Source organism: Anomaloglossus baeobatrachus, chromosome 1 (assembly GCF_048569485.1).
Source record: "Anomaloglossus baeobatrachus isolate aAnoBae1 chromosome 1, aAnoBae1.hap1, whole genome shotgun sequence".
NCBI lineage: Eukaryota > Metazoa > Chordata > Amphibia > Anura > Aromobatidae > Anomaloglossus > Anomaloglossus baeobatrachus.
Window position 1 is genome coordinate 324,416,228 of NC_134353.1, and position 12,009 is coordinate 324,428,236.

A 12,009-nucleotide genomic window follows, 5' to 3' on the forward strand; every position below is an offset into this window, starting at 1 on the left:
AATTAAAAAAAGGGCTTCTCTATATTTTTGGTTCTCAGCTGGGTACAAATAGGCAGCTGGGGGTTGTGGGCAGCCCGTACCTGCCTGCTGTACCCGGCTAGCATACAAAAATATGGCGAAGCCCACGTCATTTTTTTTGTTTGGGGGGGGGCAAAGAAATCCTGCATACAGTCCTGGAAGGAGGATGCTGAGCCTTGTAGTTCGACAGCTGCTGTCTGCTCTCCTGCATACACTATTGGATGGAGGATGCTGAGCCTTGTAGTTCGACAGCTGCTGTCTGCTCTCCTGCATACACTATTGGATGGAGTATGCTGAGCCTTGTAGTTCTGCAGCTGTCTGCTCTCCTGCATACACTAGTGGAGAATGAAGAACATATTGAAGAAGGAAATGACATCAGACCTTTTTTTTTTGTTCACTGATAAAAAAAACGCATAAAGACGCAGTGAGCAAAAACGCAGCAAAAACCGCACCAAATCGCGGCAAACGCACGCGTTTTTTGCCGCGTTTTTGTTTTACGCGGGTGCGTTTTCATGCGTTTTTGCCGCAAAAAACGCACAAAAACGCACCGTCAAAAAAACGCTGTGTGTGAACCTAGCCTAATGCCGCAGGTGATATAACAGAGATTAGAAGGCGATGACAGTAAAAAAATCTATAGGTACTAACTATTCTGCTATATATAGCAAATGGAAAGATAATAATGGACATAATAAAGGGAGACATATAATAAAAAAATGTTGCCTACCAATCTTGGTGCTATGTTGTTGGCATCGAACATTATAGCTTCACTTATGGGTTTGATGTAGCCGGAGTTGGTATGGGGGCAATGTGGTTTACACTTATGGGGCACTGTGGCTTTAAGCTCAAACACTGGAGTTGGCATTCATAGGTGCACTATGACCAATAATTACTTTGGTTACTACAATGAATAGGGTATACCAAAATGATTTCACCCACACTTATCAAATGGTTCACAAACCTGTGAGGTTGGCTCGAGGCAGTGGTCGTAGTCGAGGCACGGTTCTCAGATGCCCCATCCAACCCCACAGGTTGGGGTATATTGTAAGTGGTGGACATGGTTGGGTGCGAGGGTTTGTGTTGTAGAGGTGATATCTTTCAATGGCTGCATATTGCAGATGTCTCAGGTGAACCAGGTCCTTCCCGCAATGAAGACAGACATGAAGGCCAACAGTTCTTAGGCTATGTTCACATTTCCGTTTTTTTTCATCAGTCACCTGCGTTGCTTAACGCTTGTGACTGATGCGTTGTACAACTGGTGACAAGAAATGGAATTTCTTGTCTTGAGAAAGCGGATTCCGTTGAGAGAGAGAGAACGATCAGCTGATCGCTCTCAAAAAACGATCAGCTGATCGCTCTATAAAGCCGGCCGCCGGGAGATCAGCTGATCGCTCTCAAAAGCTGATCAGTTGATCGCAATGAAAAGCCGGCCGCTGGGAGATCAGCTGATCGCTCTCAAAAGCCGATCATCTGATCTCTCTGAAAAGCCGATCATTTCAGTTTAAAACCTGCGTGGGGGGGAAGAGAGAGAAAGAAACGGATTTTACCTGATTTTGGACGTTCTGCTGGACATGCTGGGCATGCTCAGTAAACTGTGATTGATTCCTGCACCATAGACTTACATTATGCCTCCTGACGGATTTCAACGGAATCCTGCGGGGTGCGGTTTTTTGCCGCAATATAAAACGTTGCATGCTGCGTCCCTCACGTCCGACGGTCAGTCAGTAAACGACTGAGGCTGGTTTCACACTTGCGTTGGGTTGAATCCGCTGGGTCCGTTACTGCGTCGTTTTGATGCATGCGTTATTTTGTGTTGTCAACGGATGCAACGGGTCCGTTATTTCACAGGAATCCGTTAGCTGATTCCTGTGAAATAACGGACCCGTTGCATCCGCTGCATCCGTTTGGCGTCCGTTAGGCGTCTGTCTAATGGATTCGTTTTTGGTTTTTTTCCATTTTTTTTCATTCTGGGCATGCTCAGTAGAAATTAATCCAGCGGCGGATTCCGTTGTAAAGCACTTTGCAACAGAATCCGCCACCATAGGGATCCATTATAATTATTGACGGATGTAACGGAATCCACCGCTCAACTTCATTTTAACGCAAGCAATTAACGTTACATGCTGCGTTCCTTCCGCTCGGCGGAAGCAATGCAGCGTTGGCCAGTGGAAGCAACGCAGGTACTTTTGGCACAATCCGTCATCCATACAAGTCTATGGGAAACAGCGGAATCCATTAACGGATTCCGCTGTTTTCCAAAACGGCCGATTGCAACTGAAGGAAAACAACGCAAGTGTGAAAGTATCCTGATGCGCCGCACGGCGGATGCAACGCAGGATCATTAGTCACAATCCGCCACTCATACAATTCTATGGGAAACAACGGAATCCACCAAACGGATTGCGTTGTTTATCAGAGCGGCGGATTGTGACTGATCCTAAACAACGGAAATGTGAATATAGCCTTAGCCAACAGTTTCTTTAGATCAGGACATTCAACGTCACATTAGAGGTAATGGGTACACAGCTTATGCACATTTTCTTCATACAGCTTCAGATACTTAGCAATAAAGTCTCTTAAGTTCAGTTCCCTACCCAACGGACTACCTTTGCTTTCCCTCCCTCTGGAGGATCTCTAAGAGGTCCACTTACTGTGATGCCCCTGCACTAGTCAGGGTGTCACAGGGAACTGCACTTCTGTCCTTATAGTGCAGAACCCACCCTCCTTGGTTCCAGGATCCACCCAGTGGTATTACTAACAACCGCATTCAAACCCCGAATCCACACTCACACCAGTACAGGACAGACAAGCCAGTGGGTAGATCTAGCAGGAGAGTGCTGCCCACCTTGAGGGTCAGGCAAACTGGTGGGAGGTGACAAGTCAGTCGGCTCCAGGGGAGCAAAGGGAGAGGAAGTGCAGTAGAAACTCTCAAAGGGAGAGGAAACTGGGGGTTGGAGCTCCCAGGAAAAGTGAAGTAGTAGCCCTCATAGTGTGAGGGCCTGGGGAGTTGAAGCTCCCGAGAGGTCAGACTAAATTGGGACACAGCAAAAGCAATACTATTGGGAGTGGATACCTGGACGTGCTCCCCTTTCCAAGCGGCAGTGGTGCACTGGGACTTTTGGTTCACCTGCAGCATGTGTGTGTAATGACTTTACAAAACCTTAAAAAAATCATCCAACACCACGATTACTGGCCTGAGTGAGTACACTATTCTCCCCTGCTACCATCTAGCCCTGCACTCCCCTGCACCCCACTATCCAGAGTCCCGGGGCCTTCCCTACCCATAGAGGGTAACGTCATCTGGCTACCCCATTCAATCACCCCTGGGTACTCCCATCAGCAGCGGCGGTACTCCCCATTATGGCACACCATGGGTGGCGTCACAAACTATTGTTCCCCTGTAAATGGCCCCCCCCATTACATTTAGAGTGACCCTGAGCCCCCGGGTCTGGAGACCCTCGAGCCATGAGTAGCAACACCCAGATCCGAGCAGTTCGACCACTGCTGGGGCGGCACACTTACTATGGTGGGGATCGATACCCTGGCCCGCAGAAAAAAATGAATCCTAGCTTCTTAGGCACTTCTTCTTGGCAGCCCTATCCTCTTAAAACAAGAGGAGGATAAGGGGGTCGCCAAAGATCCAGGAAAGAGCTCTTTGCACGCAGTCATTGCTGAAGGTTCTACCCTGAAATCTGGATCACTGCCACTCTCAAGTTGTTGCTTACCCCTGCCAGGAAGGGCCAGGGTCCTGTTTCTAACCCTTTGTTCTCCCATTTGACATTGCAGTTTTTCGGAGGACTTCACGCTATCCCTCAGTCATTCTGCTACTTTGGAGTTACTTACACTCACTAACTGCAGCTTTTTAGGTATAACATGACCTACTTGTCCTATACACCAGATAGCAGGTACACAGCTTCTCGTATGTTTCAGTAGCAGAGTATCTTCAAGCACAGATTCTTCAAACACATCTGGGTTATTCCTTTTCTCATAGGTCTAGCTAGTTTTAGTACAACCCAGCCTATCACCACTGTACAGCCTGTGACAGCCATTCTATCTTCCCTTTGGGACTCTGAGTTTGATTCTACTCCCGAAGGAGCTTTTTTGCCAATATGGCCAGAGTCAAGCTTCTTTCAGATGCCTAAGAAACTCTCACTCAGGACAGTCATTTTGTCTCATAGATTATTTCATCTTTGGCCCATTAAATTTAACAGCTGTAGGTCATTCAGGGCCTGCCTGCTTGTCGTCCTTCTTTCCAGACCCTTCTGAGTAGGGCAATCCAATTTAACGGTCGGTCCATGACTAAGCAGTCCCTTAAGGGTACTTTACACGCTGCGATATCGGTACCGATATCGATAGCGAGCGTACCCGCCCCTGTCGGTTGTGCGTCACGGGCAAATCGCTGCCCGTGTTGTACAACATCGCTTACACCCGTCACACGCACTTACCTGCCTAGCGATGTTGCTGTGACCGGCAAAGCGTCTCCTTTCTAAGGGGGCGGTTCGTTCGGCGTCATAGTGACATCACTAAGCGACCGCCCAATAGTATAGGAGGGGCGGAGATGAGCGGCCATAACATCCCGCCCACCTCCTTCCTTCCTCATTGCCGGCAGGACGCTGGTACGGTGAGTTTCCTCGTTCCTGCGGTGTCACACACAGCGATGTGTGCTGCGAACGACAGGAACGACAAACAACCTCGTTACTCACCTGACAGCGATATTTGGTGTTTGGATGACCTCTCCAAATCCAACGATTTTTACCACTTTTGCGATCGTTGAAGGTCGCTCGTACATGTTACATGCTGCGATGTCGCTAACAACGCCAGATGTGCGTCACAAACACCGTGACCTCAATGATAAATCGTTAGCGATATCGCAGCGTGTAAAGCACCCTTTACTCTGTATCTCTGTCAATATTTTCAGATTACACTGTCTTGTCTCGTACTCCTTTCTCCTGTTTACCACAGGTCACCCATTGCATGCAACCTTGACAACCTTTCAGACCATAAGTCTGTTCTGGTCACACGCTGGGCCCTATCTGAGCTTCTAGAAGGAAACTCTCTCTCTCTCTCTCTCTCTCTCTCTCTCTCTCTATCTCTATCTCTATCTCCTCCTTCAAATATGGCCTAGTCCTAACTTTTCTGGCCCTGTTCATTGTCAGTTACTGGGCAGAACTCCTCTCCCTCACAGGACAGTGTACAGCATTATATATGGAAACATTTCAACACCTCACATTGCTACATATCAAAGTTCATATTACACATTACATTCACAATGAAACAAGAAATAATTCACAATACATAAAGAGATTCATGTCTTCAGGGGAGGAACACAACAACAACAACAAGTCTACCTCCTTACACAGCTATGGACATGTAATCTATATATGGGAAAACAGCAGGAATAGGGCAGTAGACAAAAATGACCTAACGGTAAAATATAGAATAGGTATTATGCATCTTATGATGTATTTTACAGTGAAGTTCTAATTTTTTATTTCTTCATTATTTCTTTGTCTCCTCAGTGATAACAGAGTTAATATGTGGACAGTAGTTCTAGGTAAAGTTTTATCAAACCCGGAATATGGATTAAAGTTGAAACAAATTATAATTTATGACCCTTACACCAGCGAGACACACCAAAATGACATTGCGCTTCTTGAGTTGTCTGATCCAGTTAACTTTAACCAAAACATCCGATCTGTATGTCTGCCAAGGTCATCTGAGAACTTTGCAGATGATAAGTCATGCTATGTTACGGGATGGGGAGCACTTGTATCCGAAGGTCAGTACCCTACATATTAATAATTAAAATACCTTGCATTAATCAGCTGTGTATTATCTCTATGGGACACATTTAAATCTGTTACCGATAAAGGCCTTAGTACCTGAGATACTATAAAAAGAAGGTGATAAGTGATTTTACTGCAAACAAATGTGGCCATTAGGAATCAATTTAAAAAACGGACTGATTTCCAGTAAAACCACACATCACAACAATTTTCAGAAACATTGTGGGTATATTCCTGGTACTCACCAAAGCAAGTCTATGGCTACAAAATAATGGACGGCATATGGACCATCTCTATGCTGTCTGTTTTTTGTCGAGCTATTACCATTCTGTAGCGTAGAACACTGTAAATGGGCCAGTAAATTATTGTAGAGTAATAGTTGTATACGGATGGCATACACATGTCAAACGGATGCTAGTCAAGAAAAAAAAAAAAAATTAAAAAAATTAAAAAAATCGCACACATGATATATGTATATATTTTGTAAATGAATCCTGTAAAGTAGAATATTTTGGATAAAAGGTATTTAGTCCATCAAAACCATCCCTGTGTACTCAGCTCTCATGATGTTGGTCCACATTTAAGCTCTATGTATAGAAACCCCCATGAACATTATTAGTCTGCTGGTCCATTTGACATCAATTTCATAGTTACAAAGTGTTTAAGGTTGAAGGTAGACCTAGGTCCATCGAGTTCAACCCATGATCTAACCTAACATGTTGATCCAGAGGAAGGCAAAAAACCTTTAAGTTGCTTTCAGATGAATAGCTAATCAACTTAAAGGTCTCAATACATGAAAATCATCCAAACCTGCAAAATTCAACAGAACCAGTTGACCATCTGATGTACAGTACAGACCAAAAGTTTGGACACACCTTCTCATCTCTAGAACAACTGTTAGGAGGCGACTTTGTGCAGCAGGCCTTCATGGTAAAATAGCTGCTAGGAAACCACTGCTAAGGACATGCAACAAGCAGAAGAGAGACTTGTTTGGGCTAAAGAACACAAGGAATGGACATTAGACCAGTGAAAATCTGTGCTTTGGTCTGATGAGTCCAAATTTGAGATCTTTGGATCCAACTACCGTGTCTTTGTAGAAAAGGTGAACGGATGGACTCTACATGGCTGGTTCCCACCATGAAGCATGGAGTACGAGGTGTGATGGTGTGGGGGTGCTTTGCTGGTGACACTGTTGGGGATTTATTCAAAATTGAAGGCATACAAAACCAGCATGCCTACCACAGCATCTTGCAGCGGCGTGCGATTTCATCCGGTTTGCGTTTAGTTGGACCATCATTTATTTTTCAACAGGACAATGATCCCAAACAACACACCTCCAGGCTGTGTAAGGGCTATTTGACTAAGAAGGAGAGTGATAGGGTGCTACGCCAGATGACCTGGTCTCCACAGTCACCAGACTTGAACCCAATCGAGATGGTTTGGGGTGAGCTGGACCGCAGAGTGAAGGCAAAAGGGCCAACAAGTGCTAAGCATCTCTGGGAACTCCTTCAAGACTGTTGGAAAACCATTTCCGGTGACTACTTCTTGAAGCTAATCAAGAGAATGCCAAGAGTGTGCAAAGTAGTAATGAAAGAAAAAGGTGGCCACTTTGAAGAACCTAGAATATAAGACATATTTTCAGTTGTTTCACACTTTTTTAAGAATTTCATCCCACATGTTTTAATTCATAGTTTTGATGCCTTCAATGTGAATCTACAATTTTCAGTGTCATGAAAATAAAGAAAACTGTTTGAATGAGAAGTTGTGTCCAAACGTTTGGTCTGTACTGTACATGGGAACCTCCTGACCATCCTCCAACAGATGATGCTGAAAGAAAAAAGGATATGGGCATTGGAAATGGAAAACCAAAAGCCATTATCTTTAGAAAATTAGAATAATTACCACAAAACACCTGCAAAGGTTTCCGAAGTGTTTAAAATGGTTCCTTAGTCTGGTTCAGTAGATTACACAATCATGAGGAAGACTGCTGACTTGACAGATTTCCAGAAGGCAGTCATTGACATACTCCACAAGGAGGGTAAGCCACAAAAGCCATTTAGCCATTGCTAAAGAACTGGCTTCACAGAGTGCTGTATCCAAACATTTAATGGAAAGTTGAGTGGAAGGAAAATGTGTGGTACAAAAAGGTGCACAAGCAAAGGGGATAACCGGAGCCTTGATAAGATTAAGAAAAGGCTATTCAAAAATTTCGGGGAGATTCACAAGGAGTGGACTGCTGCTGAAGTCAGTGCCTCAAGAGCCACCACACACAGACGTATCCACGACATGGACTACAACTGTCGCATTCCTTGGAGGAAGAGTGGAGAGGCACACAATCCAAGCTGCTTGAGGTCTAGTGTGAATTATCGTCATTTTACAGTTTCAGTGTGCCGCTAATGTCTTCATACTAGATTTATGCACTGCATAACTTATAATCCAGAATAATTTATTATGGGTTTACAATGTGTCCGTAAAAAATGTCTGTCCATGAAATTTTGGGAAGTCCTGAAAAAATAAAAAATCAAGTTAGCAACCATGCCGGAATGTGATCAAGGCCTAACACAATTGTACAAATTCTAGTCAACAACAAGATATTTACAGCAAAAATGTTATATGTTATAGATGTTCAGAGCAAGCTAAACCAAGAAACAAGATAAAAAACATTCTAAGTAACTAAATATGATTTACCTTGCAAGCAAAAAATGTGCATTCCCTGGTAGCTTCATGGTAACACAATATCTGATTTTTTTTTAAATTTTCTTCCTTTTCAGGCCCACCATCGCCAACTCTACAGCAAGCTGAAGTAAAGATAATCAGCTCCTATTTATGCAGTAGCCCACAAATGTATGGAAATATAATCGATCCATCCATGATATGTGCTGGATATGCCGATGGGAAAATTGATGCCTGTCAGGTAAGTTATGGGAGCATTAGTTATATGCTAGTCACACAGGGTCAAACTTACTATTGGTGAAACCCATGCAGCCGCACAGGGGTTCCAGAGTTAAGGGGTCCACTACCACCTCTAAAGCTATTTGCTATGAGCTATTGGGCCCACCATATATTGTTCTTGAACAAGGGCCCTCTTCTGTCTGTGTCCTCTCCTGGTGTGTAGGCATACATATAGTTAAAAGGAATGGGTCCTGGCATTTACAAAAGCTCATTACCTTTCCTCATGATTGATTATATCTCTCCGCTTTATTGATGAACTAACGTGCCATTTCTTATATTATCTCTTATTAAGGGGGATTCTGGAGGTCCGCTGGTAACCACACAGAATAACGGCAGGTGGACACTTCTTGGAATTGTCAGCTTTGGATATGGATGTGCCTTCAGAAATAAGCCTGGGGTCTACTCCAGTGTCCCCTATTTGAGGCACTGGATCACTAAGCATTCGGGCCTGTGATAAACAGTTCTATTTCTTATATTTAAGATCTTCAAATACCAGAACTATAATTTATGTCCAGAGCTCTTTCAGATGAAGACAATGATGGCAGGAAAGTATGATTTCAGGCATACATAGCTGACCACCAGTAAAAGAGAGTATCCATGTAGGAAATACCCTGGAAAACAGAAGGCTGAATATTGACCTCCTTCTCCTGATTTCTTCGAAAGCCTCATGAACAAAATGGGAAAGACGTAAAAAACACTGTTATAATTCTATGTAGATAATATATACAATGTCAGTGCTTGCCTTTTAATTGCTGCCTGTCAACACTAACAACTCCCATACATATATTAGACCAGACCACACCAATTTTGGTGGCCTCCCAATTATTTCCAGAAGAGATGATGTCGCTGGAGAGAAGTTTTCAGAATGTTAAAGGGAATCTATCAATAAGTTCAACTATCACTTCTCCACCCAACACTCCCCCCCCCCCCCAAACCACATACCGGTATATGGACTTTCAGTTCTATGAAATGGAAACTTATCGCCACCTCTTATATCTTTTATCTGTTTCTGTATTTCCCAAAACTTAATGTTTTATTCATATGCAAATCAGCTGTCAGATGCACAGATCACTTATCAAGCCTCTGACTCCATAGGTTTTTCACCGCCAGATAGTGAGCAACCTCAAGAGGCAGAGTTTTGTTAAGTGCTCTGTCCCACCAAGAGCACTTAACACTTAATTGCATATGAATGAAGACACTAAAGGGGGCATTACACGCAGCGATATCGCTAGCGATATTGCTGGTGAAAGCACCCACCCCCGTCATTTGTGCATCACAGGCAAATCGCTGCCCATGGCGCACATCACTAGGAGTCGTCACACGGACTTACCTGCCTAGCGATGTCGCCGTCATGCGGCGTCAAAGCGACGTCACTAAGCGGCCGCCCAATAGAAGCAGAGGGGCGGAGATGAGCGGGTGTAACATCCTGCCAACCTCCTTCTTTCCTCATTGTGGAGGGCCATAGGTACGGTGATGTTCCTCGTTCCTGCAGTGTCACACGTAGCGATGTGTGCTGCCGCAGGAACGATGAACAACCAGTGTCCTGCAACAGCAACGATTTTATGAAAATGAACGACATGTCAACGATCAGTGATAAGGTGAGTATTTTTGATCGCTAACACTCGCTCGGAGCTGTTACACACAACGATGTCGCTAACAATGCCGGATGTGCGTCACGGAATCCGTGACCCCGGCGATATATCGTTAGATATGTCATTGCGTCTAACGGGGCCTTTAGGCTATATGCCTATATGCCTATGATATATCCGCAGGTACGTCCGCAGGTTTCCCGCAGCAGCTGCCCGGAATCCGCAGCTATCCATTGCTGCGGGATTCCAGCGAAATAGCTGCGGAAAACCTGCGGACATTCATGCGACTTACCTTCGGAAGTCCCGGCCTCTATCTCCATAGTGGAGGGCCGGGATTTCCACAGGTAAATCCGCAGGAATAATTGACATGCAGCTATGTGCGGCTGCGGGACATCCGCAGCATATTCCGCAGCCGCACATACCGCTGCATGGACACAGACATTCCCCATGTCCCATAGGATAACATGGGAAGTGTCTGTACTTGCTGAAACCTGCGGATTTATCTAGACAATCCAGAAAATCCGCAGGTTTTCTGTGGTAAAATCCACAGGTGCGAGCTCCCATGGGCACATAGCATAATATCTTAGATATACAGCAACAGATGGAGGATATAGATGAATAAAAGATTGATTTACATTTCAAAGACCCGTCTGCCCATATGTGTGGCTTAGGGGTGGGGGGTTGATCAAACTGACAGATTTTCTAAAAATTAAAGTGCCTTTTCCTTTTGTTTTGACCTGGAGAGGTGTCTGGTAGGGGCTTTATCCCGTCTCACTATTAAAAGCACATGCATGTTTGACCAAGTTGACAATGCATGTATACAGGGGGTCAGGAGATACAGCATGATTTAGGGGTAGAAAACCTGATTCTTAGTAGGCTGCTTTCTGCAGTTTTGATAAAATCACTGTTTTATCTACTCCAGATCTACTAGTTTTTTAAATGCTCAGCTCTGCTTAATCTTGCCAACACCACTGATTGACAGCTTTCTGTGTACACTGCGTACAGTCAGAAAGCTGACAATCAGTGGCTATACAGAGCTCATGAATATGGATGACTACATGGCAATAGGTTTACTAGTCCTGGAGTGATAATCTCCTGCTGATAAAATAGTGATTTTGTAAGTGACACATTGCTGGAATCAAGATCTCTGCCCCTACATTGTGCTGCTCTCAGATTAGGTGGCCAAAACCTGCTGCCAGATTCCCTTTAAGAGGCACGTTATTGAAAAAAATACAACTAGCACTTTACAGATCGGATGTTTATCATAACCATACTATTTATTAAATTATTAGATGTACTCCTGTTATACAGGATTGTGTATGGCATATTGCTTTGAGTCCATGTAAAAACTTTATATTCAGATTGTAAATTCTAGAAGTTCATTGATGTAAACAATTTCTGTGTCCAATGATTAAGGCTATGTTCACACAGTGCATCTTTTAGTGCGTTTTTGAGGTCACAAAGATGCACCAAAATGCATGTATTTCCTTCTCCCAGCAAAGTCTATGAGATTTCTATTTTGCTGTCCACACTGGGCATCTTTTTTTGGCTGCATTTTGGAAGATGCAGCATATCAATTCTTTTTACGTTTTTCTAGCGTTTTTGAGCCCTTCCAGTCAATAGATTTGACTTGGGCAAAACATGGTAAAAAAGCATGCGTTTTTGAT

General features: G+C 44.1%; 1 protein-coding gene across 1 annotated transcript in view; it reads left to right on the forward strand.

Moving 5' to 3' along the window:
• Nucleotides 1–10,518, forward strand: part of LOC142292280 (transmembrane protease serine 11G-like) — a 55,379-nt gene extending 44,861 nt beyond the window's left edge. The window contains exons 8-10 of the mRNA XM_075337522.1: nucleotides 5,535–5,794; nucleotides 8,573–8,715; nucleotides 9,046–10,518. Coding sequence (XP_075193637.1) covers nucleotides 5,535–5,794; nucleotides 8,573–8,715; nucleotides 9,046–9,207 — 565 coding nt within the window. The 3' untranslated portion in view covers nucleotides 9,208–10,518. The remainder of the gene's footprint in view (nucleotides 1–5,534; nucleotides 5,795–8,572; nucleotides 8,716–9,045) is intronic.
• Nucleotides 10,519–12,009: the final 1,491 nt, after the last annotated feature.